The sequence below is a fragment of the Pelophylax lessonae genome, assembly GCF_965119305.1.
Source record: "Pelophylax lessonae genome assembly, chromosome: 7".
In the NCBI taxonomy this organism is placed as follows: domain Eukaryota; kingdom Metazoa; phylum Chordata; class Amphibia; order Anura; family Ranidae; genus Pelophylax; species Pelophylax lessonae.
The window spans coordinates 273,491,003-273,516,379 of record NC_138774.1 but is presented as its reverse complement, the minus strand read 5'-3'; the positions used below and the strand labels follow the sequence as shown (position 1 = coordinate 273,516,379).

The following is a 25,377-nucleotide window of genomic DNA, read 5'->3' as shown; positions in this document are numbered from 1 at the left end:
GTTTGGGGGTTCTAAGTAGTTTTCTAGGAAAAAATACTGATTTTAACTTGTGAACAAAAAGTGTCCGAAATAGGGCTGGGGCTTAAGTGGTTAAAGACATTCTCAACACTTTTAAAAAGGAAATAAAAAGGCCGATTGGCCAACTACGTTTGGCTATAGAAAAGCTGGAGCTTCCAGCAAGTTCCAGCCAGACCAGTACCCCATCTACCAGTAAGCCATCCATTCCCCAATGTAGCGGGAAGAGGTGGACCTAGCGAAGCTAGAAACCGAATCCAATGGCCCAGAATCAGAATCCAAAGACGGCCTATGCTTGGACTCAGATGATGATGACCCAGCGTCAGAAGGCACCCTTTTTCCTTGGGAAGGCAGAGGCACTTTGCTGAGAGCCATAGCAGATACATTTGGCATCAAAGAGCAAAAAGTCACAGAGCTTTCCTTACACAATAAGATGTACAAAGGCTTATAACCAAAAAAAACAAGAACATTCCCGGTACATGAGACCATGGAAGAGCTGCGATTAAGTGCAGATATCCTTTCACAGAGGAGGATATGAAATCCTGGACAAAATGCCCTAAAGTAGATGCCTCCCTCGTCAGAGTCTCAAACAAGTCCGACATAGCCTTTGATGATTCCAGGACCCTCCGTGATCCCATGGATATAAAGATGGAGGCATTGCTAAAGAGAGCTTGGGAAGCTGGAGCAGCAAATCTAAATCCAGCCATAGCTTCCACCTGGACGGCTAGGACCTTGCTAATTTGGCTGACTCAGCTGCAAGAGCTGCTAGGAGATACCCCAAGAGAAGAGTTAGTAAGTACCATACCCACACTAAACGAAGCAGCAGTATTCCTCGCAGATGCTTCGGCTGAAGCTGTGAGGGTATCGGCCAGGACCACTGGCCTAAAATAATTCAGCCACGGTAGCCCTGTGGCTGAAGTGGTGGGGAGAGGACATTGCTTCCAAAAATTGTGTGGAATCCCCTTCACAGGCGATTTACTGTTTGGACCGGACTTGGAAATGGTTCTGTACAGTATATGCAAGGTGCGTCCAGTCCTGGACCTGAAGGCACTAAATTGCTTAGTGCGAGTTCAAAAATTCAAGATGGAATCTGTTAGGAGTATGGGTGGATTCTGAACCTTCAGAAGTTGCCCCTGGTCCCTTCCATGAGACTGGACTATATGGGCCTGACTTTGGACTCGTCCTCAGCCAGGGTGTTTCTTCCTCCGGCAAAACTCCAGACTGCGATTCACCTGTTGCTGTCCAGCAAATGGTCCTCCCTTCGGACCTGTATGAGAGTTCTGGGACTGATGGTGTTGTCCTTCGAGGTGTTCCCCTTCGCTCAATTCCACACGAGAATCCTCCAGAAGGAAATCCTTCTCAAATGGAACAAGAATCCAAATTCCCTGGACAATCAGATCCAGGTGACCAGGGAGTCCCTTATATGGTGGCTTCGGTCCTCGGCGCTCAAACAAGGAAAATCCTTCCTTCCTATATATTGGACAATTGTCACTACGGATGCCAGTCTGTCCAGGAGGGGAGGGGTTCTCGGCAGGTTTTCTGCTTGATGAGTCTGGTCCCTGGAAGAATCCAGGTTACCGATAAATGTACTGGAGCTGAGAGAGATCAGGCTTTGCCTAGTCCACTGGACCAAGTACCTTCAGGGTTGTCCAGTGCGTATTCAATCAGACAATGCCAAGGCCGTGGCTTATGTCAATCACCAAGGGGGCACCAAAAGTGTTCTTGCGGCCTTGGAAGTGGCCGGCGTTCTCCGATGGGCGGAACGCTTTGTTCCAGCTCTCCCAGGGGAATGGTCTCTCCATCCGGAGGTGTTCCAGCAGTTGTGCCTTCATTGGGGCACTCCAGATGTAGATCTGTTGGCGTCTCAGATCAACAGAAAAGTGAAAAGGTTTGTGGCCCGCTCCCGGGACCCTCTGGCAGATGATACGGACGCGCTGGTGGCCCCTTGGGGTCAGTATCAGCTGATATATGCCTTTCCTCTTCTCAAGTTGCTGCAAAGACTTCTTCGCAGGATCGAAGCGGAAGGGATTCCAGTCATTCTTGTGGCTCCGGACTGGACTGGCTTTGTTGAGCTTGGTACACCGACCTGGTCAGGCTAGTTGCAGACACTCCTTTGAGACATCCTCTCAGGGAGGATCTACTGTCTCAAGGGCCAATCTTCCATCCTTCTTTACAGTCGCTGGCTTTGACATATTGGCTGTTGAAAGCCAGGTGCTGAAGGACAGGGGGTTGTCTGCTTCAGGGATTCCTACTGTTCTTAAAGCGAGTAAAGTGACTTCTAGGCAGATCTATCATCGTACATGGAAGTCGTATATTGCGTGGTGTGGGTCTCTTGGGGTTCCCCCTCGCTCTTACTCAGTGGCTCGGATCTTGGCTTTCCCTCAACGGGGAGTTGATCAAAAGTTAGCCTTAAATACTAACAAGGGTCTGGTTTCGGCCTTGGCAATTTTCTTCCGAAGGCCAGTAGCCACCCTTTCCCTGGTGCGTAACTTTATCCAGGGGGTGCGACACTTGGCACCTCCGGTTCGTCCTCCGTTGCCACCTTGGGACCTTAATTTGGTGCTGTTGGTTCTCCAGAAACCTTCTTTTGAAAGTATTCGGGAGATTACTCTGCTTACCTTATCCCAGAAGGTGGCCTTCTTGGTGGCTATTACTTCTGCGCGCACGGTGTCGGAACTGGCGGCGTTAGCCTGTCGTTCTCCCTATCTGGTGGCTCATAGGGATAAAGTGGTACTTCGTCCGGATCCGTCCTTCCTTCCTAAGGCGGTTTCCAGTTTTCACTTAAATGAGGACATCGTGTTACCCTCTCTGTCTGAAGCCTAAACATCCTAAGGAAATTGCATTACATACTTTTGGATGTGGTTCGGGCAATCAGGGTGTACTTGGCTACTACCGAGTCTTTTCAGAAGTCAGATTCGCTGCCTATGTCTGTTGCGACTATTTCCAGATGGATCAGACAGACAGTGGTGCAGGCTTATTCTATTAAGGGCCAGGTTCCACCTTTCCCTGTTTGGGCGCATTCTACTGTGGCACTTACTGCTTCCTGGGCTTTTCGCCATCAGGCATCTGTGCTTCCTGTTTGCAAGGCGGCTACCTGGTAGTCTGTTCACACTTTCACAAAGTTTTACAAGGTGGATGTGCTTGCCTCTGCAGATGCTTCTTTTGGCCGAAAAGTTTTGCAGACTGCCGTTTAAGGGTGTTTTAGTCTCCCTTGAGGGTGTTTTATGTTTTTCAGTTGGGTCTCATCTTGTTGTTCTGATGAGTCCTATGTTGCCTGGTTGGCTATGGTTTAGCCTTGGGAAATTATTTTTCTGCTGTTCCCACCCCCTCATTTTTATGGCACTGCTTTGGGACGTCCCTACTGATATAAAGATCATGGGTGGGTACTGCGTCCATCAATGAACGATAGAGAAAATTGGATTTTCATCTTACCGTAAAATCCTTTTCTCTGATGTTCATTGACAGACGCAGTACCCACCCCTCTATTTGAGTTGGGTTGGTATTATTTCTCTGACCCTGCTACAAAACTGACATCCTATAGCAGGAAGAGAGGGTATACCCCCTTGGACTGCCCAGAACTTTTTTCTGCCTAGTGTCCTAGTCCTGTAGGGGGCAGTATAACCCTGCTGATATGAAGATCAGAGACTGCGTCCGTCAATGAACATCAGAGAAAAGTATTTTATGGTAAGACAAAAATCCAATTTTTCCACTCGTCCCCCAACCAAGTACTTGGTGATGACACTCCCGAAAGGTGCAGAGGCCTTTTTATCCGCACTAGAAAACCTACTAAAACAAAAAGGGATTTGTCACATACCGCCATAAGAAGAAAAAACAAGAGTTTATTCGCACATATTTGCGAAGAAAAGCCATCAGGCAAGCTAAGGCTCATACTGCACCTCAAACCACTCAACAAAAAGGTACAAGAGATTCAGGATGGAGCACATCGACTGTCAGGAATATCCTTCCGGCGGGAGTATTCCTGGCTACAGTAGATCTGCAAGATGCATATTTACATGTACCAATAAAAATGAGCCATCAAATATCCTTAAGATTTGCGGTCCAAGGCCTGGCTACCACTCTACATTTTCAGTACACAGCTCTACCTTTCAGAATCACCTCTGTACCCAGGATTTTCTCAAAAATAGCAGCAGAAGCCCTGAAAAAACCTAAGCCAGCAAGGCATAGGCATGGTGCCATATGTAGACGATCTACTGTTCTTTTTTGAATCAGTAGACAGCCTGGGAGGCAATCTGCACAAAAGCATCTCTTACTTACAAAGCCTGGGATGGATTGTGAATGAAGAAAAATCTCAATTAAACTCAAGCCAGAGAGTACTTGGGCTACATACTAGATGGCAAAATAACCAAGAACGAAGGAAAAGGTCGAGAAAATCATAGAGGTGATCGTATCTCTAATAGGGGCCAAATTCATAGCCATCAAACGGGGCATGGCAGTGTTGGGACTAATGACGTCCTCAATTCCAGCCATCACCTGGGCACAGCTCCATATGAGGCCTCTGCAAAAACACATCCTGGCCCGATGGGATGGTAACCCATCATCCGTAGAGACGAATATTTTGGTTCCTCGTTCAATCAAAAGAATGCTCCAGTGGTGGCTCTACCCACTTATTTACTTCAATGGATGCAGACCGATCTAGTGTGAATCACTGCGGACGCCAGCACTCTGGGTTGGGAAACTCACATGGTGGATCGCTGCATAGAAGGAAAATGGAACCCTTATTGAATGCCGAGCATCTTCAAACATGAGTAAATTAAAAGCTGTAGAGGAGGAGCCAAGAGCATTCCAACCGGGCCATTCAGGACAAAGATTGTCGGATTCAGTCAGACAACACCACAACTGTGGCATACCTCAACAGACAGGGGGGAATAAAATCGACTCGTCTAATGAGTCTGACAGAAACTACACTGCCATTGGCCAAGAGAAACATCAGATCCATCTCCGCCATCTATCTGAAGGGAACAGGCAACACGCTGGCAGACTTAAGTCGAAAAACCATAAAACAGACAGAGTGGTCCCTAAATAGAGCTTGTGGATCACCCAAAACTGGGGGTACCCGAGGTGGATCTGTTCACGTCAAAAATAAATCCGAAACTTCCAAAATTCTTCTCCCTGAACCCCACAGATTGAAACATCGGTGTAGACGCATTGAACCAAAATTGGGCATACCAGCTGTGTTATGCATTTTCTCCAACTGCCCTAATACCAAAGGTAGTACAAAAGATCGGGGAAGAAAGGGCAATAGTGATACTTATTGCACTCCATTGGCCCCAGAGACACTAGAAAAACCTCAGTGTTCAACCACATCTAACGCTTCCAGACATGCCAGACCTCCTAGCGCAGGTGCCAGTAAACCACCTGAACCACAAGGTCATGAAGCTCTCAGCCTGGTTCCTGAAAGGGTGAGGCTACAGAGAAAGGGTCTTGTCGAACAAGGTGATAGAAACCATTTTAGCCAGGAGAAAACCAGTAACCAGAGCCATCTACAAGCGAGGAAAAAGTTTGTTTTCTGGTACAGGAGCAAAAGAGACCCCGACAAGAGAACTATTCCAGCAATCTTAGATTTCTTACAGGGAGTAGCGGATAAGAGCATTTTCCATAACACTTTGAAGGTCCAAGTGGCGACCCTGTCTTCCTGCCTAGATATCAGGCTGGCAGAAGACCCCCCTCATAAGAAGATTCCTTCTCTCATTAAAAAACACCAGACCCACGAAGTTCAGCAAAACCCCGACATGGGACCTCGCCACGGTACTTAAAGGATTCCTCTCTGTACCCTTTGAACCATTGGAAGAATGCTCAGATAAATACCTTACATTAAAAACAGTTCTCCTAGTAGCGCTTGTGTCAGCGAGGAGAGTCAGCGAAATACAGGCTCTATCTGTGATAGAACCCTATTGTCTGATTTAGACAGATAATAAAATCCGCACCCCAGACCCAGCTTTTCTACAAAAAGTTTCCTATGTGGTTATCCTCTCCCTTCCAGGTTCGATGGATAGGAAGAAAAGAGATACATACAACAAGCTAGATGTAAGGAAAATTCTAATAGCTTACCTTGAGAGGACTAAAGATTGGCAAAAAACGACGACACTATTCATCCTCCATGTAGGAGACAACAAGGGGAAGCAGGCCTCAAAAAGTACAATAGCCAGGTGGATAAAGCTTGCTATTCAGACAGCTTACCAAGCACAAAACCTTCCCCCACCAAGCAGAATCAAAGCCCAATCGACCAGAGCTTGGGCATCCTCAAGCGCAGAAAGGGCTGGGGCAACACTGGAGCAGATCTGCAGGGCAGTGACATGGTCGAGCTTCAATACCTTCGCAAGGTATTTCTGCATCGACCAGCTGTCCAGTCAGAACCAGACATTTGGTTGCAAGGTGCTCCAGACTTTATCCCCTCCCTAGTAAGTATTACTTGATACATCTTCTCAGATGCTGCCCTAGAAGCCGATTAGAGAAAACAGAGTTAGGTACCTGGTAACTCTTTTTCTAAGAAGTCTTCCAGGGCAGCACTTGTTCCCGCCTTAAACAACAATACAAAAGGGGTTTGCAGATTCATAAGCTTACTGAGGGTACCTTCGGGGCTTTACTATTACTTAAGCATGCAGGTATGACTGACATTTTTTATAATAGTGGACTATTGTGTTTCCTGTTTCAGGTGGGAGGAGCCTATCTCTCAGATGCTTCCCTGGAAGACTTGTTAGAAAAAGAGTTACCAGGTACCTGTTTTTTTTTTCTATTGCTAAACTTCTCAATGCAGCAGTATCATAGACGACCATCTACTCAGCTGAAAGCTGTATGAATCACAAGAAATACTATTGGGGCCCATTTACACTGATACACTGCAAATGCATGCACGTCGGTGTGAAGCGTTGCCATTCAATTTTAACAGAACATGATTGCACTTGCCCTGCATACTTGCGTTGCAGTGCAACTACACAATACCGTGTATTGTGTTGTGTTGCTGAAAATGCTGCATGCATTGTTTTTGGTCCGCCGTGGTGCAAGAAAGCGAAATTTAAAGAAATGAGCTGCCTTAAGGCACTGCAGCAGACCAGGCTCGTGTGAATAGGCCCCTAGTCCAGTGAAACATGTAAATATAAGTAATATCTGTAAGATAGAAGCATTGTGCCGCTGGATATGTTCTTCAGGTGAGAGAAGGTGGGTGGCAGGATAGAAGGAAAATTTGGAGTTCCTGGGAAACTTTAAATTAAACCTGTTGTGAGATTTCCATTGCAATGGCACCTGCCCTACGGTTGTCATTGCTGACCTCTGCTGTGGCATTCGTAAACTGCATACTTGTTCTGATTCCGAGTCAGAGATTCAGACACTACTGAAGCTAAAGGATCAGAATAATACTCGGGTAACTAGCATTTCCATAAGGTGGTTAGAAATGGCAGCCTCTATATGGGCAACCCCTTTGGAACAATTAATGACAGCTTGTGACCATCTAATTTCACTAAAATCTGATAATTAGCACAAGGAGAAAGTCCATGTATGGAACAATTAATGACAGCTTGTGACCATCTAATTTCATTTAAAATGGCACACTAGACATACTTGAGGGGCTAACTATCTTAGCTAGGCTAAGGCACTTTGGTACCTCGACTGGAGCTACATGCAGGAGATGTGCATCACAATAGTCTCCTAATGCCTCTAAAGTTATTGTCTTAAGATGAGAAAAACAGGAACCGGCCATGCTTTGGTTTTGGTCAATTATGCTATATCACTATATAAGGGGACATATGAAAACAGAGGCTGCTCACCAAATGTCTGCAAAATTTGGACAACCTGGTTACATTTGTTTTAGAGTTGCCCTGCCATCATATCCCTTTATTTCACTGATGGTTGCAGGACTTTGATTATGTGGACAACACATGGCCAACTTGCTATAGGTTTGTGGGATTACATCTCCCTTCTTTGTTATATTGTGAAGGTGTCCGAGAGATGCACGCACCTACCTTTAATTTGACTTCCCCTCCATTTGACAAGACACCTAGGATAGGAGTTCTGCAACTTCCCCAGTTTATTTGGGTGAAGACCTCCTCCTTTTACATTAACGTATTCTGCATAGAACCTTATTTTTCTTTTGATGTGAGATTTAAACTGTATATTTGGTTATAGATTGTGCACCGATTTGTTGGATTTAAACTCTGTTTAAACTTTTGAAACTTCAATAAAAAAAAAAGTGACACCCCTATACAGTTTTCAGAACACCTCTCCTTTTATTTGCAGATTCAGACTTGGACCTATCTCCCTTTTTGTCCTTTCACTGTGAAGGACAGCCACATCAACCAGTATGTAGGTGGAAGAAGGAACATACCAGCAATCAACTTTATCATGAGATGTCAGATTTTGCGCCCTCTGTGTCATTATTGATGTCATATAGATGTTTCAGGTAAGGTGCCTTTTAAGATCTACAAGTGTTTCATGTCTCCAGTTAAGTGGTTTATGTATTATTGTCAGCTGTACTATATATTACTGACTAAGAAATACAGATTGTGCTTCCCTAGAAATATACTAACTGCCATAATTTATTAGGTACAACATCAGTTTACTATAAGGAGAATGCTTTAAATTGATCAAAGCTATGGAAATGAGCTTGATGTGTGGGTGAAAGGTTATAGGGAAAAAAAAGCAGGTGTGAAGTGTGCCAAAGATATGTGTTAGTAAGCCTATGATGCACATGTGGCAGACAATAAGAAGAAATGCAGAGCACCAGAAAGTTTCATCTGAGGGCCCACAGCCTGGGGGAAGTACAGTTGTAATCATACAAAAAAAAAAAAAAAAACAATCTTCTGCAGAAATAAAGTGAAACTACCTAGAATTAGAACTTCTGTCAAGCTTCATATGCTGGTAATGTGACTGTAATCAGACATTCGGGGACCATATGAGGTATGCAGCAAAAACAACTGGTTAGACTTTTTGGAACCTTCCTAACTATATTAATACCAGGGATTTTAACTAGCCTGAAAATTCCATATCTTTGTGTACAGAACATGACACAAGCATAGTATTCAAAGACACTGGGTTATAGGCTGATACCTTCAAATGATTGGACACTGGCAAAGCTTTCACTTAAACCCCCCAGACCTCCCTCAGAAAGGGTGTCCTGTACTGTAATCAAAGATATAACCTTTTTACAGGCAAGTCAAAATTCTTCTCATCTTAATCCTACAGCATAGGACACAGGCACGATATTCATAGATCCTAGGATGTCCCCAACCAACGAATGAGAAAGGTGGGCAGCAACAGGCAAAACAGTATTGTTCCAACAGACCCATCCCACACAAGGGCCAACAACCCTATCAGTGTGCCGCTGCAAGAGTTTTTCCACCAAAAGCTGCATCTGCAAAGGGTTGGAGATATGTGGGTGGGAGTAGGGGGGAATGCTTTGGTGAACCATCAGGAGTCTAATTAGTCCCCTTATGTCTATTTTTGAGACCGAAAGGAACGGAGGACATATAATCCTCATTCCCTTGCTCTGCAGCGATGAATGAACTCACAGAAGCGATCAGTAATCCCCTACCCTGCTCTCTATTCCAACACCAATTTTCCACCCAAACAGCAGCTGCAGATGGCGGAAAGGGAAGAAGGGGAAGCCAGCCAGCAATATGCAGAGGGGGGGAGGCAGGGGATCATTGAGGGGACAGTCTGTTTGCAGAGTTAAATCCCCCTGTGGCTCCCCTTCAGCATCCAAAGCCAGTGGGAGGGGAGAGGAAGAGAAGATGGAAGTGGCAGGGGAGCCACAGGGGAATGGTTGGATTATTCCTGGTGCACAGTGTGTGACAGGGCACAGTGAGCCCCTCCTTTTGCTGGTAAGCATGTGAGGTGTATTTTGCCGACCATGATTTGAGACAAAAAATTCTATGCATGTGACAGAAAATTCTATGCAGGTGAATGGAAATCAGTCATTCTAGGAATTTGTGCTATGACTCATTCTAGTGCATTCACAAAATGGAGCCGCGCAGGGGACAATTGCTGCTCCTTTGAAAGTAGGGTCCTGGAAAACAGGACAGTAGGACATAGAGTTGGGCAATGGTTTTTGGAGGAGTGAAAAATCCTTCCCCTCTTATTTGTTCCTGAATGGAGAGTGTGGACTTGACAAGTCTCTTAGGACCCAGAGGGGTATACGCGTTGGAAAAGGATCAAATGTGACAATGATAAGGCCTTCACACACCGGAGAAGTGATCCAACCAATATTGGCAAGCATACTGTGTCAGTGCCCATGCAGGATCAAGTGTCCAAAACAATTTAAAGGACTGTCCCCACAAAGTAAGGTCCAGCTCCAAAGGTTTTACCGATGTTGCATTGATAAACATGCACTGCTTCTACAGTATTGTTGTATTAGAAGACCATAAACTAGTTGACTGAGGAAGAACGAATAATTAATAAACGAGTTAAGCAAAGAGTGATCTCTCTGTATTAGACAATAGGTCCATCACCACAGAACACTAGCAAAAACTGAGGACTCATTAAGTGTGGCAAAATTAGAGGGAAGGTGCCCTGGGGACTTTGCCAGTGTCCTATCATCTGAAGGTACAAGCATATAAGCCAGGGGTGTCAAACTCAATTTCATTGCAGGCCGCATCAGCATTATGGTTGCCCCCAAGGGCCGGTTATATCTGTAGGATTAGATGTCCAGAGCACCCCACCACACCCCCTTACATGAGATGTCAAGAGCCCCCCTACCATCAGAAGTCAAGAGTCACCCACCCTTCCTTACATCACAATGCACACCCTTACCTTGTGCTTCTGCCAGGAAGAAGATGCGGTTGATCTGGGAAGAAGTACAGGGTCTGGAGGAGAACCAGAGGAGGGCTGGAGTCAGCTTCCAGATTCTGCTGAATGCTGAGACAAGGGGAGGCCGAGGCAAGGTGGTGTTGTGGCTGCACAGAGAGGTGCAGGATCTGTAGGAGGATATCTGCCCTCCTCTCTGCTGCAGACTGCTGAGAAAAAAAGGGGGGGTGGGCAAAGACGAGCCTTTCTGCAGCTGCACAGAAGAGTGCAGGATCTGGCAAAGAAGTTCTGTCCTCTCTTCTGCTGGCTACAGAGACAAGGTGGGGGCAGAGACAAGGGGGGTGCCGCAGCTGCAGGAGAGGTGCGAGGGCCACATGAAATGGCCTGGGGGGCCACATTCGGCCCGCGGGCCTTGTGTTTGACACCTGTGATATAAGCCATGGTCTATGAATACTATGCCTGTTTCTAGTGCTGTACGTTTTAGATAAAGTGTTTTTGTTGTTGTCCCTGTCCACGTTGAAGAGAATTTCCTCTTACCGGAGCTGGCCAGATGCTATTCAGCCAGCGGGCTGAACAGGAGAAAAAAAAGGTATGCAATCTTCTAACTACAAAAGAAGGTGGATGGAGGAATCCCCCTCCCTCTACCGATACATTGTATTCTGACAATGGCATACGTCGGTATAAGAATATGCTGCTCATTTGCCAAGGACATTTACAATTTCTGTATACTTTGTTCTTCTTGGCCCGGTGGGTGTTATCAGAATCACCAGACTGCCTCCACCTTGTCCAGCGCAACAGGCGAGGAAGGAGCTGTGGTGATGCTTAGGCATAAATCAGGGAAAGCTAATCGCAAAGTGTCACCAGGGTATCTACCGCAAGATCCTTGGTGTGGGACACGAGTCTAGAGAGTTTGTTGTTGAATCTGGTCACTAAAAAGGTCTACATCCATCACCCCCTATGGCAGACAAATCTTTGCAAACACTCCCGGTTCAAGAACCCAATCTACTACACTCAGCTGCTGCCAGCTAAGAAAATCCACCTGCCAATTTTTCACATACGTGAGCTCTGCTTTTTGCTTAAAGGTGCAGCAAAGTCATTCTACTCCACTATTTCACACACCCATAGCACCCTGAACTGATTTAGCAAACATTGATTTTTTAAAAGTCAGAAGACAGGCATGTCTCTATTCTGTCTCCCACAATGCAATGTCTATGAAAAACCTACGGAGACACCAAGGCATTGCCACCAAGGATGCAAGGGCGGCCTGCTTACACTCTAACCGTGTTGGTATTTGCACAGGAATATCAGGCGGACACCCAGTGTGAGTCTGAGCTGCATTTTGAGAAACCAGCAGCACACGTTGATAACTGCTATAAGAATTATTTATTACGTTTTTACAGTTTTACTTTAGAATAAATATAACAATAATTATTCAAAATCTGTGCTCACTAGAAATATACTTTAGTCAGTTTATTTCTTTTGAAATGTTGTAGTTTCAGTCTTCACTCCACTTACAGTCTTTTTGTTCTAGTAGCCATTTCAATAATGGACCTACAATTTTTTTTATCCCAATGGCTACAGTACAGACTACAACATATTGTATGACAAGAAAGACAAGGCAAATAGAACAAGACTTATTCTGTGCTTCATGATACCTCTATACCTACTTTTAGAAAAGGAAAAGGATTAAAGCTGAACTCAATGCAGATATTAAAAACATAATTTAATTCAACAGTGTATTCAATATAAAACATTAAAATGTATTTTTAAAAGCAGTTAGTTGAAATAACTGAATTAAACTCTGTTTTAACCTCTTATAATCAAGAGCTTTGATTGGGAAAGGGGAAGGCCAGCACTAATAGCCTAGCCAATCGGGTGTACTGCTGTGCTCATGTTCTGACAACAAACATGTTGACAGAGTAAGTGAGAGGAATGAGGAGTTCAGCCTACTGCTACTCAATGTCCAATCACAGTCTGGGGGCAAGGGAAATGACCTAGCTGAACTGTAGTAGAGAAAACTGGTCACCAACCTGGCTGTACAGGCTGGGTAATGGATGAACAGAAATAAAAATGCTTTGGCAGTCAAAAAAAAAATTCCTACACATGCAATCCAGCCTTGTATTTAGTTGTAATCATCTAAAAAGCTATAGCTGGATTTGTAACCAAATTCATAGAAACCTATGAGCTCATGCGCCTAAAATACACAGAGGACAATTGCACTGTGCTAAGAGGTCTTTCAGTCCAGCTTCAAAATTAAACAAAAATGCTTGGACCGACAGATGGCATGGCTATGGAGCGGAAAGGAAAGGAAAGGAGGCATGTACAGTTAAAGTGGTAGAAAAGTTGAAGTTGTACCTACAGGTAAGCCTATATTAAGGCCTACCTGTAGGTGCAGTGAATAACTCCTAAGCTTGCGGTGTTTAGGAGATATTCACACTGGATGCAGCCGGTTACGTCACCGGCACTTGGGCACTGACGGTCCGACATACTGTGCGGGGAGAGTGACGTCATTGCAGCCCCAGCCACTCATACAGCCGATGCCCACAAACCCGGAAAGAAGACCTGTCAGTAATGACAGCGCGCTGCTGGAGGGCTTTGTTCTAAGGGAAGTATTACATAATACGCTAGTATGTGATGCATACTAGCACATTATGCCAGTGCCCTACATTGGATTTTTTTTTTTATGCTGCGGTTTACTACTGCTTTAACCTGGCCCCAGCTTATTTTGAGAGAGAATAATAGTAATGAAAATGTTTTCTAATCCAACTGCTAGTGATGCACCGAAATTTCATGCACCGAAAATAGGGTTTTTAGCCTTGTGCCGAAAGCAAAAATGGTGCTGTAAATCGCTGCAGAAAATGCTTGCTTATGATGCGTTTTTCATAGGTCATGTGACTCAAATGCATCAAAAACACAATATGGATGTATTTTTGATGTGTTCTTGCTTAGTTTTCAATGGGGAGGTGCTGACCAAATATGCACCAAAAGTGCAGCAAGCAGGATTTTTTAACACCGCTTCAAAAGGTGCCGATAATGGCCGCAATAAACTCCTATTCATTTAAACCCATGATATTAATTAAAAAGTCGAATATAAAACAATTTATAAAAATATTTAATTTTTAAAAACCGTCAATTTCGTTTGCATCCTGAATTTTCGGTACCGGAATTTTAATTTCGGTGCACCACTACCAATTGCTATATGCCCAGAGCATTATCCGCCGACAGTTTCTGCTTGTACCCATATACGAAGGTTTTGTCCGATCCACCCTAACTGCCGGTTCACACTGATCCGACTTGTCAGGCGACTTGGTCGCCTGACAAGTAGCTTCCAATGCTGTGCAATGGAACCGTTCTAATCAGAGCGACTCAAGTCGCTCCGACTTAGAAAAAGGTTCCTGCACTATTTTTTTGCAAAGTCGGAGCGACTTGCATTGACTTCTATTATGAGAAGTCGTTGCAAGCCGCACTGAAGTCGCCCTGCACGGGCGACTTCATTAGTCGCCCGAAGTCGTGCCGACTTCGAGTCGGATCAGTGTGAACTGACTCTTAATCTTCTAGACAATCCCCTTTTGCCTACAGCCAGCAATAAAGTGCCCATAGACATAGGAGGGCAGCCAGCCATACAGACATGAATAAACTAGCTTTTGGCACTTATGACAACTGGCTTTACCAAAAAATGTGAACTCTTGGCTCTGCTGAGCATTCACACATTTATTACTAAGGAGAGGGGAAAGAAGAAAAATAAGACAAGCATCTCTGCCTTTACAGAAAGGGAACTGCTACCACAATAGATTTGTAACTCTGATGGATATTCCTCCCCATTTTCACCAACAGCGTTTGGTTGGCGAATGTCTAACTTACCTTTTAAAACATGATACATATACCTGATTCAGCAAAATGTAACACCTCTAACTATAGGCAGCTTTGTGGAGAAATAAACAAATTGACTGGTTGCCTTGGGCAACAATCCTATAAAAATTTCCTTCATTGTCCTGACTGCACGGTAATAACAGTTACTCTTGCGTAAAAATATTACACATTTACATATAAATATTATAGTTGATATGATCAAACAAAAAGGACGGCTTACACATTAAGATACATTAGATAACAGTGCAATGTCTTATTTAAAGGACCAGTAAACCTAAACCATTCAAGTTGCTGAAGAAGTTACTCATAACAATCACAAAAATCTATGTAATTATCCTCTTAACAATGAAAATAAGATCTTTGTCATTCATGCATGTTTTCTGTCATTCTATGTCATATACCATTTTGGTACAAACAAGATTTAAACCCCCCCCCCCCCCCAAAAAAAAAAAAAAAAACAGATGTCTGTATTCATAAGTCTACAGGACAGGAAGCCAGCTGAGTGTATAAGCTGAAAAGTTGGCAACTCCTCCTCTTGATAAAAGTACCTTGTTGATCAAGGGTACAGTGTGCAAGTTACAGTAATTAGGTAACGTGTTTCAGTAAAAAAAAAAAAAATTCATAGCCATGGCTACAAGGTTTTTTGTACCAAAACGCGTAAAGCTGCTGTAACTTGCACATTGTAACCTTTATCAACAGGACTTTTATCTGGAGGACGAGTTGCTGGCTCTTCACTTTATACTCTCATGCAGTTTTAAGTGCCGGGAAGACACCGTGAGCTTTGGAGCACCTTTGGTGTACCTCCTGGGGTAATTAAGCTGGGCATATTTCTTTGTTTGAGGAAGCCAGCTGGACCTTAGAAATTTTAACTTCACATGGAAGCGTATCTCCTGGCAGTTGTTAAATCCTAAAAACTGCATCCCCCTCCCTACAGCTAATAAAGGATTTAATTCTAGTTTTGTCAAAGTATTAATCTAGCAGTGTAAAACGTACTTTACTGCTTGGTCCCATGGCAGCTGGTGCTCCTTCTCCCCTGCCCTGAAATAAGGGCGAGCACTGCTACGTCATCACATACAGTGCAGGACCAGAGGTGAATGCTGGTTCTGCTCTGAACGCGAGTAGGTCGATGAGAAGGGTGGTGACAAGACTGGTCAAAGAACAGCAAGAAGAGAAGACTTTGGGGGACCAGTCATCCCAACCAGAACAGACATGTAGAACCATGGAAATAGAGTTTTATTCTGTAATAAATCATCACCTTGACAAAACAAGCAACAAACCCTTCTTTAGCTGGGGAGCACAATTTTTAGGACTTAACAACTGCCCTGATTTGAGCTTTAAGGGTCCTTTCACACCTGTCCGTTCCACCGCCGGACTCCATTCTGCTCAGCAGGGGATCGATACGCCGATCCCCGCTTAGCAGGCGGCTGACAGCTCTGTCTCCGCTCTGTGTGCGGAGATTGCGCTGTCAGATCTTCCGCTCTCCTCTATGTGGGAATCGGATGAGAACGGACTGCCTGTCCGTTCTCATCCGATCCGATCCACCAGACGGATGGAAAATAGGGTTTCCATCCGTCCGGATTTGACGGACAGGATCTGATCAGATGGCAGCTGGTTTCAGCGGAGATGTCTCCACTGACATCTGCTGCCCCATAGGGATGCATTGGGCATCCGATCAAATATGCCTGAAAAACTGGCAGGCGGATCTGATCGGGACCGTATGTGTAAAAGGGGCCTAAATCTTGAATTCTTGATAAAAAAAATATCCGACTTGAATGTTTACATATTTTTTCATGAATGTTATTCAAAATTCTTTTCATGCAACAAAACTTGTAGCTTATATTTAATGGCCCTTTAACATTATCTATTCAGTCCATTCACATTTAGGTGCATTTGCAACCAAAAAGAAAAAAAAAAGGATATACTGTGCACAAGACAAGCACATGTTAGTAAACAAAAATGATAAAATCAAAAATGAATGTTTTTTGCTTCCATTTTCTTGTTTAAAACTGTTAAAGAAACAGAGGGTTTAAAATACAGATAGAAGATATCCATCAATGTCCAAAAAGTGTCCAAAGTTGATGATTAATGATAGTGCAAGGCGTCGCATTAAAGTGATACTTTACCCAGTCAAAAAAAAAAAAGAAGTAGTAAATTCCAAATGACTAGTTACTACCATTTCCACGAAAACTCCCACGACAACACTTCATACTTCCTCATAGTCTCCACCCACCCAGCTAGGACAAGGGTTGGGGATTACCACATCTTTTTTAGTGTTCCAAGGTTTGTAAATTTTCCTCTGGCATCCTGATAAAGGCTTGGCACTAGATCGATCCCCTGGTTAGTCATGTCACATAGTTGCCATAATAGTGCTCTGTGAACGGGCCTTAAAAGAGGTTGCCCTAGATGTAAGCTGCATGGAAATATCATGATGTGGCATTTTCATTCTGCCCAACCCAACGAAGCAGATGCCAGTTTCCATGGCATGAAATAATGAAACTATAGAGTGCTGGCAACTGGGTTGCGTATTCCTGAGTTACAGTGATTTGCCAGAGATGTCAGCAACTAGCCAAAGTGATGCAGGCTCCTGGTTTTCTGTAAAGTGTCCTTAAAAAATATGAGGGAAATAGGAACTGATGTCTACATTCTGGTAGCCAGTAGTTTCTGTCATCAGAGGTGAAGCTCTGATGGTCCGTTTGGTGCTGGCAGGTCTCCATTCATTGCCCGTAGGTTGTCTACACCAAGATATCCCAGCAGGATCTCACTCCGTCTGCGGGAAAGGTGCAAGATGTCCTCTGCCAGTGATTGGATTGTAGTGTACCTCACTTTATCCAAGTCAAACATGTCCTTTAAATACTGCACAATTTGATGCTGTTTTGTGAAACAAAGACAGATATGTTATCATTGCTGGCAAATTCAATGCAAGTAAAAGTAAGAAAAGCCTCAATTTGGGACTGGGGGATACAGATCAGTCCCAGTCCTCCCCCCTGATATAGGAAACCCCTTCTGAATGCAATATAAAGGCTGAGCTTCTTCTGATAATGTCTGGCTGTCATACTGATTCTTTGGTTCCAATACTTTAGGAGTCACTGCAGAGACAGCACACTTGTGATCTGCATAACTGTTTTAGGTCAGGGACCCAGAATTTATTGAGACTATTTATCAGGGGAGAGATATAGACAAAATTGAGAGAAAGGTAAACAAAGCTGGCTTTACATCAGCTAAATACTTTCATAAGCTCCTAGTGGAGTACTGAAATTTTCATCATTGTCCTCGCCAGGCCTTAAAGTGGTTCTAAAGGCTGAAGGGATTTTTACCTTTATGCATTATGTTTCTGTGTGCAGCGGCCCTCCCAATCCTTACCTAAGCTCACTCCGATCCAGCAATGTTCATGATAGCCACGGCTGTATGGAGACTCTATCTTCTCATTGGCTGAGACAGCAGAGGGAACCCAGTGGCTCCCACTGCTGTCAATCACAGCCAGTGAGGAGAGAGTGGGGAGGGCCAACCTAAGGCTCTGCATGTCTTATGGATGCATAGAGCAGCGGCTCGGGAGAGAGCACGCAGCAATGCCCCCAAGGCAAGCAGCTTTCTCTAGGGGCACTGCTCGGGAGGGGGGAGGCCAGGAGCAGCGACAGGGGACCCAAAAAGAAGAGGATCGGAGAAGCTCTGTGATCCTGTCAGCCCTCTCCTGCCCAGGCAGGAATTTCTGGGTGAACAGCGGCTGCAGACAAATTTATTTTTGTTAGGTCCGCAGGCATGATCAGCAGTATGCACTATTAAAGCATTTCTTAAGGCAATTTTTTTAAAACTGAAATCGCAAACATCTTATACTGATCTGCTCTGTGCAATGGTTTTGCACAGAGTGGCTCTGAATCTTCTTTTCTGGGGTCCCTGGCTGGCACTTTCTGCTTCTCTTTTTGTGTGTCTGCCCTTATAGCAAACTGCTTGATATGCGGGCAGATGTGTGGGCTCCATCCCGAGCCAGGATGTGTGCGGACATAGATACACACAGCGTTGCTCAGCCCTGTTCCCACCTCAGTGTTTGATTGACAACAGCCAATGGCTCCCGCTGTTGCCTTAGTCCCTGTGAGTAGAGGGAGAGGGGAGAGAAGAGATACAGCCAGGGCTGCTGTTAGAAATCACGGGGCTCTATACAACCTTCCTGACAGGGCCCCCTTCCCCCGGCTGAAAGTGACTGAGGACATTGATAAATGTCACCTCAGCTGCAGAAATGAATGAATAGGAAGTGCTCCGAGGCTTCCTGCTCATTCACAAACTGAATGCTTCAGTGATGAATGGACACAGAATTGACTGGTACCAATCGCTTACTGTGTTCATTCAAGAATGTAGGGGACCAGTAAATGACATTTACTGGCCCCACCCCCCACTCTCCATCCTGAAAGATCTCCCCTATGTGCCTGCAGCAGCTGCCAGCAGGAGAGGAGGGAAGCCGGAAGCTGCACACAGGGGGCACCGGAGAGCAGATGGAAGGGGTGCATGTGCTAGAACCAATCCCATCCCCCTGCAGTGTGGAGAAAGAAGAGGGGAGGCTGGCAGGGCTACAAAGGGAAGGGCAGAAGAGGATTGGTGTCTACAATAAGACCGTACAGCCAGTCCCCCTGCTCAGCAGGTGATTGGGCCCCCCTTTTGAACTGATGGGGTCCAGGCCCAGTACTGGAGGGTCGGCTGTACAGCCTTATAAGCAGCCCTGGGCACAGCACTGGATTGTTTAAGGACTCAGGTAAGTATTTAGGTGGGGAGCATAGCAAGTTGTAAAACATTTTTTCCTTAATGCAGGGAATGCATTAAGGTAAAAACAAAATGTTTTAGCTTTAGAACCACCTTAATGTGTACCTGAAATCTATAATTAGTACAGTAAGCTATTGTGTTCTCTAAATTAATTTAGTTTGAATTCTCCAGAATACTGAATATGTACATTTGTCCATGTATATCATAGAAGAAGGAAATACAGGTAATAAATTACCTTAAAGAAAGTACATATTTCTGTTAAATTCTCTTTTGGACCAAGAAATCCATATGCCAATATGGGGCTGACATGCTCCGATACGGAGTAGAAGTGAGATATGAAGCCATCTGGAACCTTAAAAAAAAAAAAAAAAAAAAAAACATAATCAACATGTTATACACTACCATTAAAAATCTGGGGGTCACTTAGAAACGTCCTTATTTTTTAAAGAAAAGCACTTTTTTTTTTCAATGAAGAGAACATTAAATTAATCAGAAATATAGTCTAGACATTGTTAATGTGGTAACTGACTATTCTAGCTGGAAACGGCTGATTTGTAATGGAATATCTACATAGGTGTACAGAGGCCCATTTCCAGCAATCATCACTCCTGTGTTCTAATGGTACACTTCAATCTGCACTTCAATCTTGCACATGTAGCCCATCATCATACTCTCTGTTCTCTTCTTCTCCTGCATATACTGTCTGCCATCATACCCTCTGTTCTCTTCTTCTCCTGCATATACTGTCTGCCATCATGTCCTCTGTACTCCCCTCTTGCACATACTGCCCGCCATCATGTCCTCTGTACTCCCCTCTTGCACATACTGCCCGCCATCATGTCCTCTGCACTCCCCTCTTGCACATACTCCCCACCATACTATCCTCTGCACTCCCCACCATCATATCCTCTGAACTCCCATCTCGCACATACTGCCCACCATCATATCCTCTGCACTACCATTGTGCACATACTGCCCACCATTATGTCCTCTGCACTCCTCACCATCATATCCTCTGCACTCCCATTGTGCACATACTGCCCACCATCATGTCCTCTGCATTACTCACAAATCATATCCTCTGCACTCCCATTGTGCATATACTGCCCACCATCATATCCTCTGCACTACTCACAAATCATATCCTCTGCACTCCCATTGTGCATATACTGCCCACCATCATATCCTCTGCACTACTCACAAATCATATCCTCTGCACTCCCATCTCGCACATACTGCCCACCATCAAATCCTCTGCAATTCTATCCTGCATATTCAGTCAGCAAAATCAGTTATTCAAGGTAGTCTGAAAAATTCCCAACCTCGCCTGTTCTGAAACAGGTAAATTTTTGCTAGTCAATAGGATTTTGATTTTCAATGGAGGACAACATTTACCATGAGAAGTCTTCGTTTAGCTTTTAAAACTGACCAGCATGCAGTTGCCAAGGCCTGTAACATTGAAAGAGTTTTTGAATTAGGAACATAAACATTTAGACAAAACAAGATAGAGGCTTAATACCCAATATAAAGCTAGGCTGAAAACTGGCAGCCTAAAATAGTTGAAATACATAAATATTACATTTTCTAGCAGTTTTTAAATAGACCTGTAATGAGAAAAATATGGAGGCCGCCATTGCCGACTTTCTTCTGGAAATACTAGTTGCCTGGCTGTCTTTCTCCTATAATCAAGTCACTGATTTGGGAAAAGCATGCAGATCTGGTAAGCTAAAGAGAAGTCAGAACTCCTGGTCTGTATACACGTTTCTATTGATGATTTAGAAAGCACTAAAGCTTCTAGAACATCTACTACTCTACCATCATCATCATGATCTACTAGATAAATCAGTCGGGGTTCCCACATTACTGACAAAGGGGGGGGGGGGTACTGGTACTTACAGCCACGCCTGAAAAAAAAAAAAAATGAAGCTTTAAAACGATAAGCAGATGTTTCTCTCTATATTTTTCAAACTTTTGAATGTAATTTTTATTTTTTTGCCATCCCAACATTTGGGGAAACTTCCCTTAATTTACTGTCCTTCAGACAGAGCAGGAAAAGAGTCAACACTGGAACTATTGTTCCCCACTGGAAGAGCTACACTCTATTCCTGTTCTGGTGACTAATCAAAGTGTTGTTTTTTTTTTCCCCTAATTTTAATTTCAGTGACAATAGTCAGCAAGACAAATAGAGAATAAAAAAAATGGACAGCAATACAAACTAGCAGGTCTAATCCTTTAACAACCAAAAAAAAAAATAGAAAAATGTAAAATTGTGGCTGTAGATGCGCATTTATATCGGACACAGATAACTGTGATAGGGGTGTATGTTTTCCAATACACAAACTCAGCTAAATTGTTTATCCAATGTAAGCAACAGAAGAGCATGCATATTTACTCACAGTTTCCTTGAAGCTATCAGACAGCCAGCGGTTCCGTAAAACGGCAATTACTGAGGTCGGTGGATTTTCCAAGTCCTCAAAGGCATCCATTAATATAAAATCCAGTGCTATGTCAAAGAAATTCATGCAGACCACCTAAAAAATAAAAAAATAATTTCATACAGGGAAAAGAAACAAGGCGAAATGGAGTATTACCGTTGGGAGGAGGGGACAAAGTAACTGGCATTAAGGAAAAGAAACAAAGCGACCGAACATATAAAACCTGGGGTATCGGAGAACGGAGATCTGGCGCTGTACAGATTATCACCCCTCTAAAGGGATTACATGGATTTATGCACTCGTAAAACCTCAGTGATACGATTAGTTGTAATCCTATTTTCTAAAGTCTGTCCCCAGGTCACCTGTAACTTTGGCAACATTGTTCCTACATATTTATCATGCTTGCCTTTCAGCACTGGATTCTTGAGTTCAGTTTCCAGCTAAGACATAGGCAGCATGGAGTTTTTAGGTGTCGGTTTCTTCCCACAACCGAAAACATCATAGCAGCCTAATGCCAGACTTTCATCCAGACTTTCCCTTTTCTGAGTTGTGGCAGATATAATATTTGTCATCTGTTTGCTATAAGGGACTATTGGGAACAGGTAGTGCATGCAGACCATAAGGGTCCTTTCACATGAAGCGCTGTCCGGCGCGGTCCGTTCTCTGCTCAGCGGGGGATCGATTCGCCGATCCCCGCTGAGCAGGCGGATGACAGCTCCGTCTCCGCTCTGTGTGCAGAGATGGAGCTGTCAGATCCTCGCTGCTCTCTATGGGGAAATCGGATGAGGATGGACCGCCTGTCTGCTCTCATCCAATCCCATTCAATCTGATCTGCTGGATGGATGGAAAATAGGGTTTCCATCTGTCCGGATTTCACGGACACTATTGGAAACGGATAGCAGCATTGAGCATCCGATCAGGTCCACCTGAAAAACTGACAGGTGGATCTGATCGGATCGTTCGTGTGAAAGGGCCATACACACTATAAGATTTTCTGAAGACTTTTTCCTTCAGACTTACCAAAACCATATAATATGAGGTCAAACCTAAACACTTTCAATTTGTATGCAATCTGGCAGGCCCTTGCACTACATAGAAAAGGTAAATCTGAAGGAAAAAGTCTTCAGAAAATCTTATAGTGTGTATGGCCCTTTAGTCTTGCACTGATCAAACTCAGAATATCCACACAGCTAGAATGCTAAACACGTAGCAATTTTTCTCCCCAATAGTCACATTAAAGCAGAGCTCCAGTCTCCTTGTCAGTATTTACACAATATAAACAGGATACTGGTATAAGTGTATTTCTTCTTCCTACTTACAATTATGATGTTTATCACAGGATCCTGGCAGACAGGCAGCGGTCATTATAAGTATGGGCATCTGAAGCCCACTTGCTTCCGGGACTCCGTGCAGCTGGCTACCCAGCATGCATGTTTCGCACTCGTGCCTGCGCAGTTAGGATACAGCACGGCGCACAGTGTTTACAGGTTGCCATAACAATGGCGGCGGAGGCGGAAGTTCCCGCCCTGTTGTTATGACAACCTGTCAATCAAGACAAACCTGGAAGGAAGTCAAGTGCCGTTCAAAGACTCCAGGGATAGATGACGCAGACATCCTAGGAGTCCTAGCAAATCTAATGACGAAACTGCCTAGGTGGCCGGGGCAGAAAGTGCAGATTACATAAAGAAAAATATTTATAAATAAATAAATAATTGACATTACAGACTGGTCTATGGGTGGGCATTGTGTTTTAAGGAACTTGAATAAATGGGTGGAACTCTGCTTTAACCCGCATCAGATTCTGCTCAGTAGAGCGAGAATATACAATATACATGTGACAATTATATGTAGAATTAGACCCAACAGAGCCTATTGTGTCATAAGAATTTAATACATGAACCCCTTTACAGCAAATCTTCTCCTTACCCCGCGTCCTTCTAGTTCTCTCTCAGTAGTGGGCCATGTATCTTCCTTCAGTGAATACTGCACCATTTCTTCGTAGTTCTCTATGAAACCCTTAGGATTCTGAAACGATTATATATAGCAGAAATAAAAATGAGGTCAGTCAATACAAGAGTCTCAGATGACCCCTATTATCCCATCTAACAGTGCCTATGCAGACAGGCGGTTGTAAGCTCTTATTTGCTCCCTCTGTGCTGACACAGCTCTCTAGCAATCTTTAGATAGCAGCTGTGAAACTCTGTGTGAAACTGACTCTTATAGCATAGCACAGGGAGATGTCAGCCAATAGAAAAAAAAAAAAGTATAATTTCACAATCTAGGAAAGTAGTGATAGACTTCTTATAGCTAAACTACACAGCTTCTGAGCACCACAAACCAAAAATGCTATACAATACATTTATAATATGTAATGCAAAATTCACCAACCCATCCAGGTCCCTGTATTTTGCTGGGAAATTACTTTGAAAAACATTTCCCCCCACTTATGCATTTCTGGATGTGGTCATCTTGAGTAAGAACAGATGATTCATGTAGCGTTTACTGCCTGGAATCCATCTGCCTTTAGCTCAGGCAGGCATGCAGGCAGGAGGGTGTGCGTAGCTGAATAAAAACCTCTTTCCCCTCCAGAAGATGGGGTGTATGACAATTTGCCTAGAGAGAATGTGACTGGTACAACATAGAGCTGCACGATTAATTGTTAAAAAATCGCAATCTCGATTCATCCCCCCTCACGATCTTAATTCGGCATTTCCTCTATTCATGCAGTGCAGAGCTGTTCTCTGTGCACTCACAGCTGTCAAAAAAAAAAATAAAAATAGAGCCTCTGGCAAATGTTGATTAACATTGCTAAGCGCTGGGAGATCACTATAAAAACATTTTACAATGTATCATTTCATTCCTTTAGATCAAACGAATGAACTTTCGTCTGTAAATAAAGGCAGTTTAACCACTTAAAGTGATTGTAAAGTCTATTTTTTTTATTTTTTTAAATAAACCTGTTATACTTTCCTCCTCTGTAAGTTGGTTTTACAAAAGGGCAGCCTGGATCCTCATTACTGCTCCTAGCCCCCCCCCCTCCTATCCAGTGCCCCCCACAGCAAACAGCTTTCGTAAGGGGCACCCGAGCCGAGCCCCAGCTCCATGTCTCCATTCAGACACGGAGCTGCCGTTCGGTCCCGCCCCCTCTCTCTCCTGATTGGCAGCCGCGGGAGCCAATGGCGCTGCGGCTGGGTTTCAGCCAATCTGGAGGGAAAGTCCCAGATGGCCGCGGGACTCGTGGACATTGCTGGACAGAGATGGGGCACAGGTGCTGGCGAGGCTGCTGCACACAGGTTTTTTTATCCTAATGCATAGAATGCATTAAGATACAAAAAACTTTCTGCCTTTTACAACTCCTTTAACCACTTCTGGACGAGCCCATTTCTGACGCTTATTGTTTACAAGTTATAATCTGTATTTTTAGCTAGAAAATTACTTAGAACCCCCCCACACACATATATATATATATATATATATATATATATATATATATATATATATATATATATATATATTAGCAAAGACTCTGGAAAATAAAATGACGGTCGTTGTA

At 44.0% G+C, this 25,377-nt stretch overlaps 1 protein-coding gene across 1 annotated transcript in view; it reads right to left on the bottom strand.

Annotated features, from left to right (window-relative positions):
- Positions 1 to 17,302: 17,302 nt before the first annotated feature.
- MIGA2 (mitoguardin 2) overlaps positions 17,303 to 25,377 on the bottom strand; it is a 66,539-nt gene continuing 58,464 nt past the window's right edge. Inside the window, exons 12-16 of the mRNA XM_082263111.1 lie at positions 23,751 to 23,849; positions 21,786 to 21,920; positions 20,785 to 20,838; positions 19,625 to 19,741; positions 17,303 to 17,508 (exon numbers count right to left, since the gene is read on the bottom strand). Of these exons, the coding sequence (XP_082119237.1) occupies positions 17,308 to 17,508; positions 19,625 to 19,741; positions 20,785 to 20,838; positions 21,786 to 21,920; positions 23,751 to 23,849 (606 nt within the window). The 3' untranslated portion in view covers positions 17,303 to 17,307. The remainder of the gene's footprint in view (positions 17,509 to 19,624; positions 19,742 to 20,784; positions 20,839 to 21,785; positions 21,921 to 23,750; positions 23,850 to 25,377) is intronic.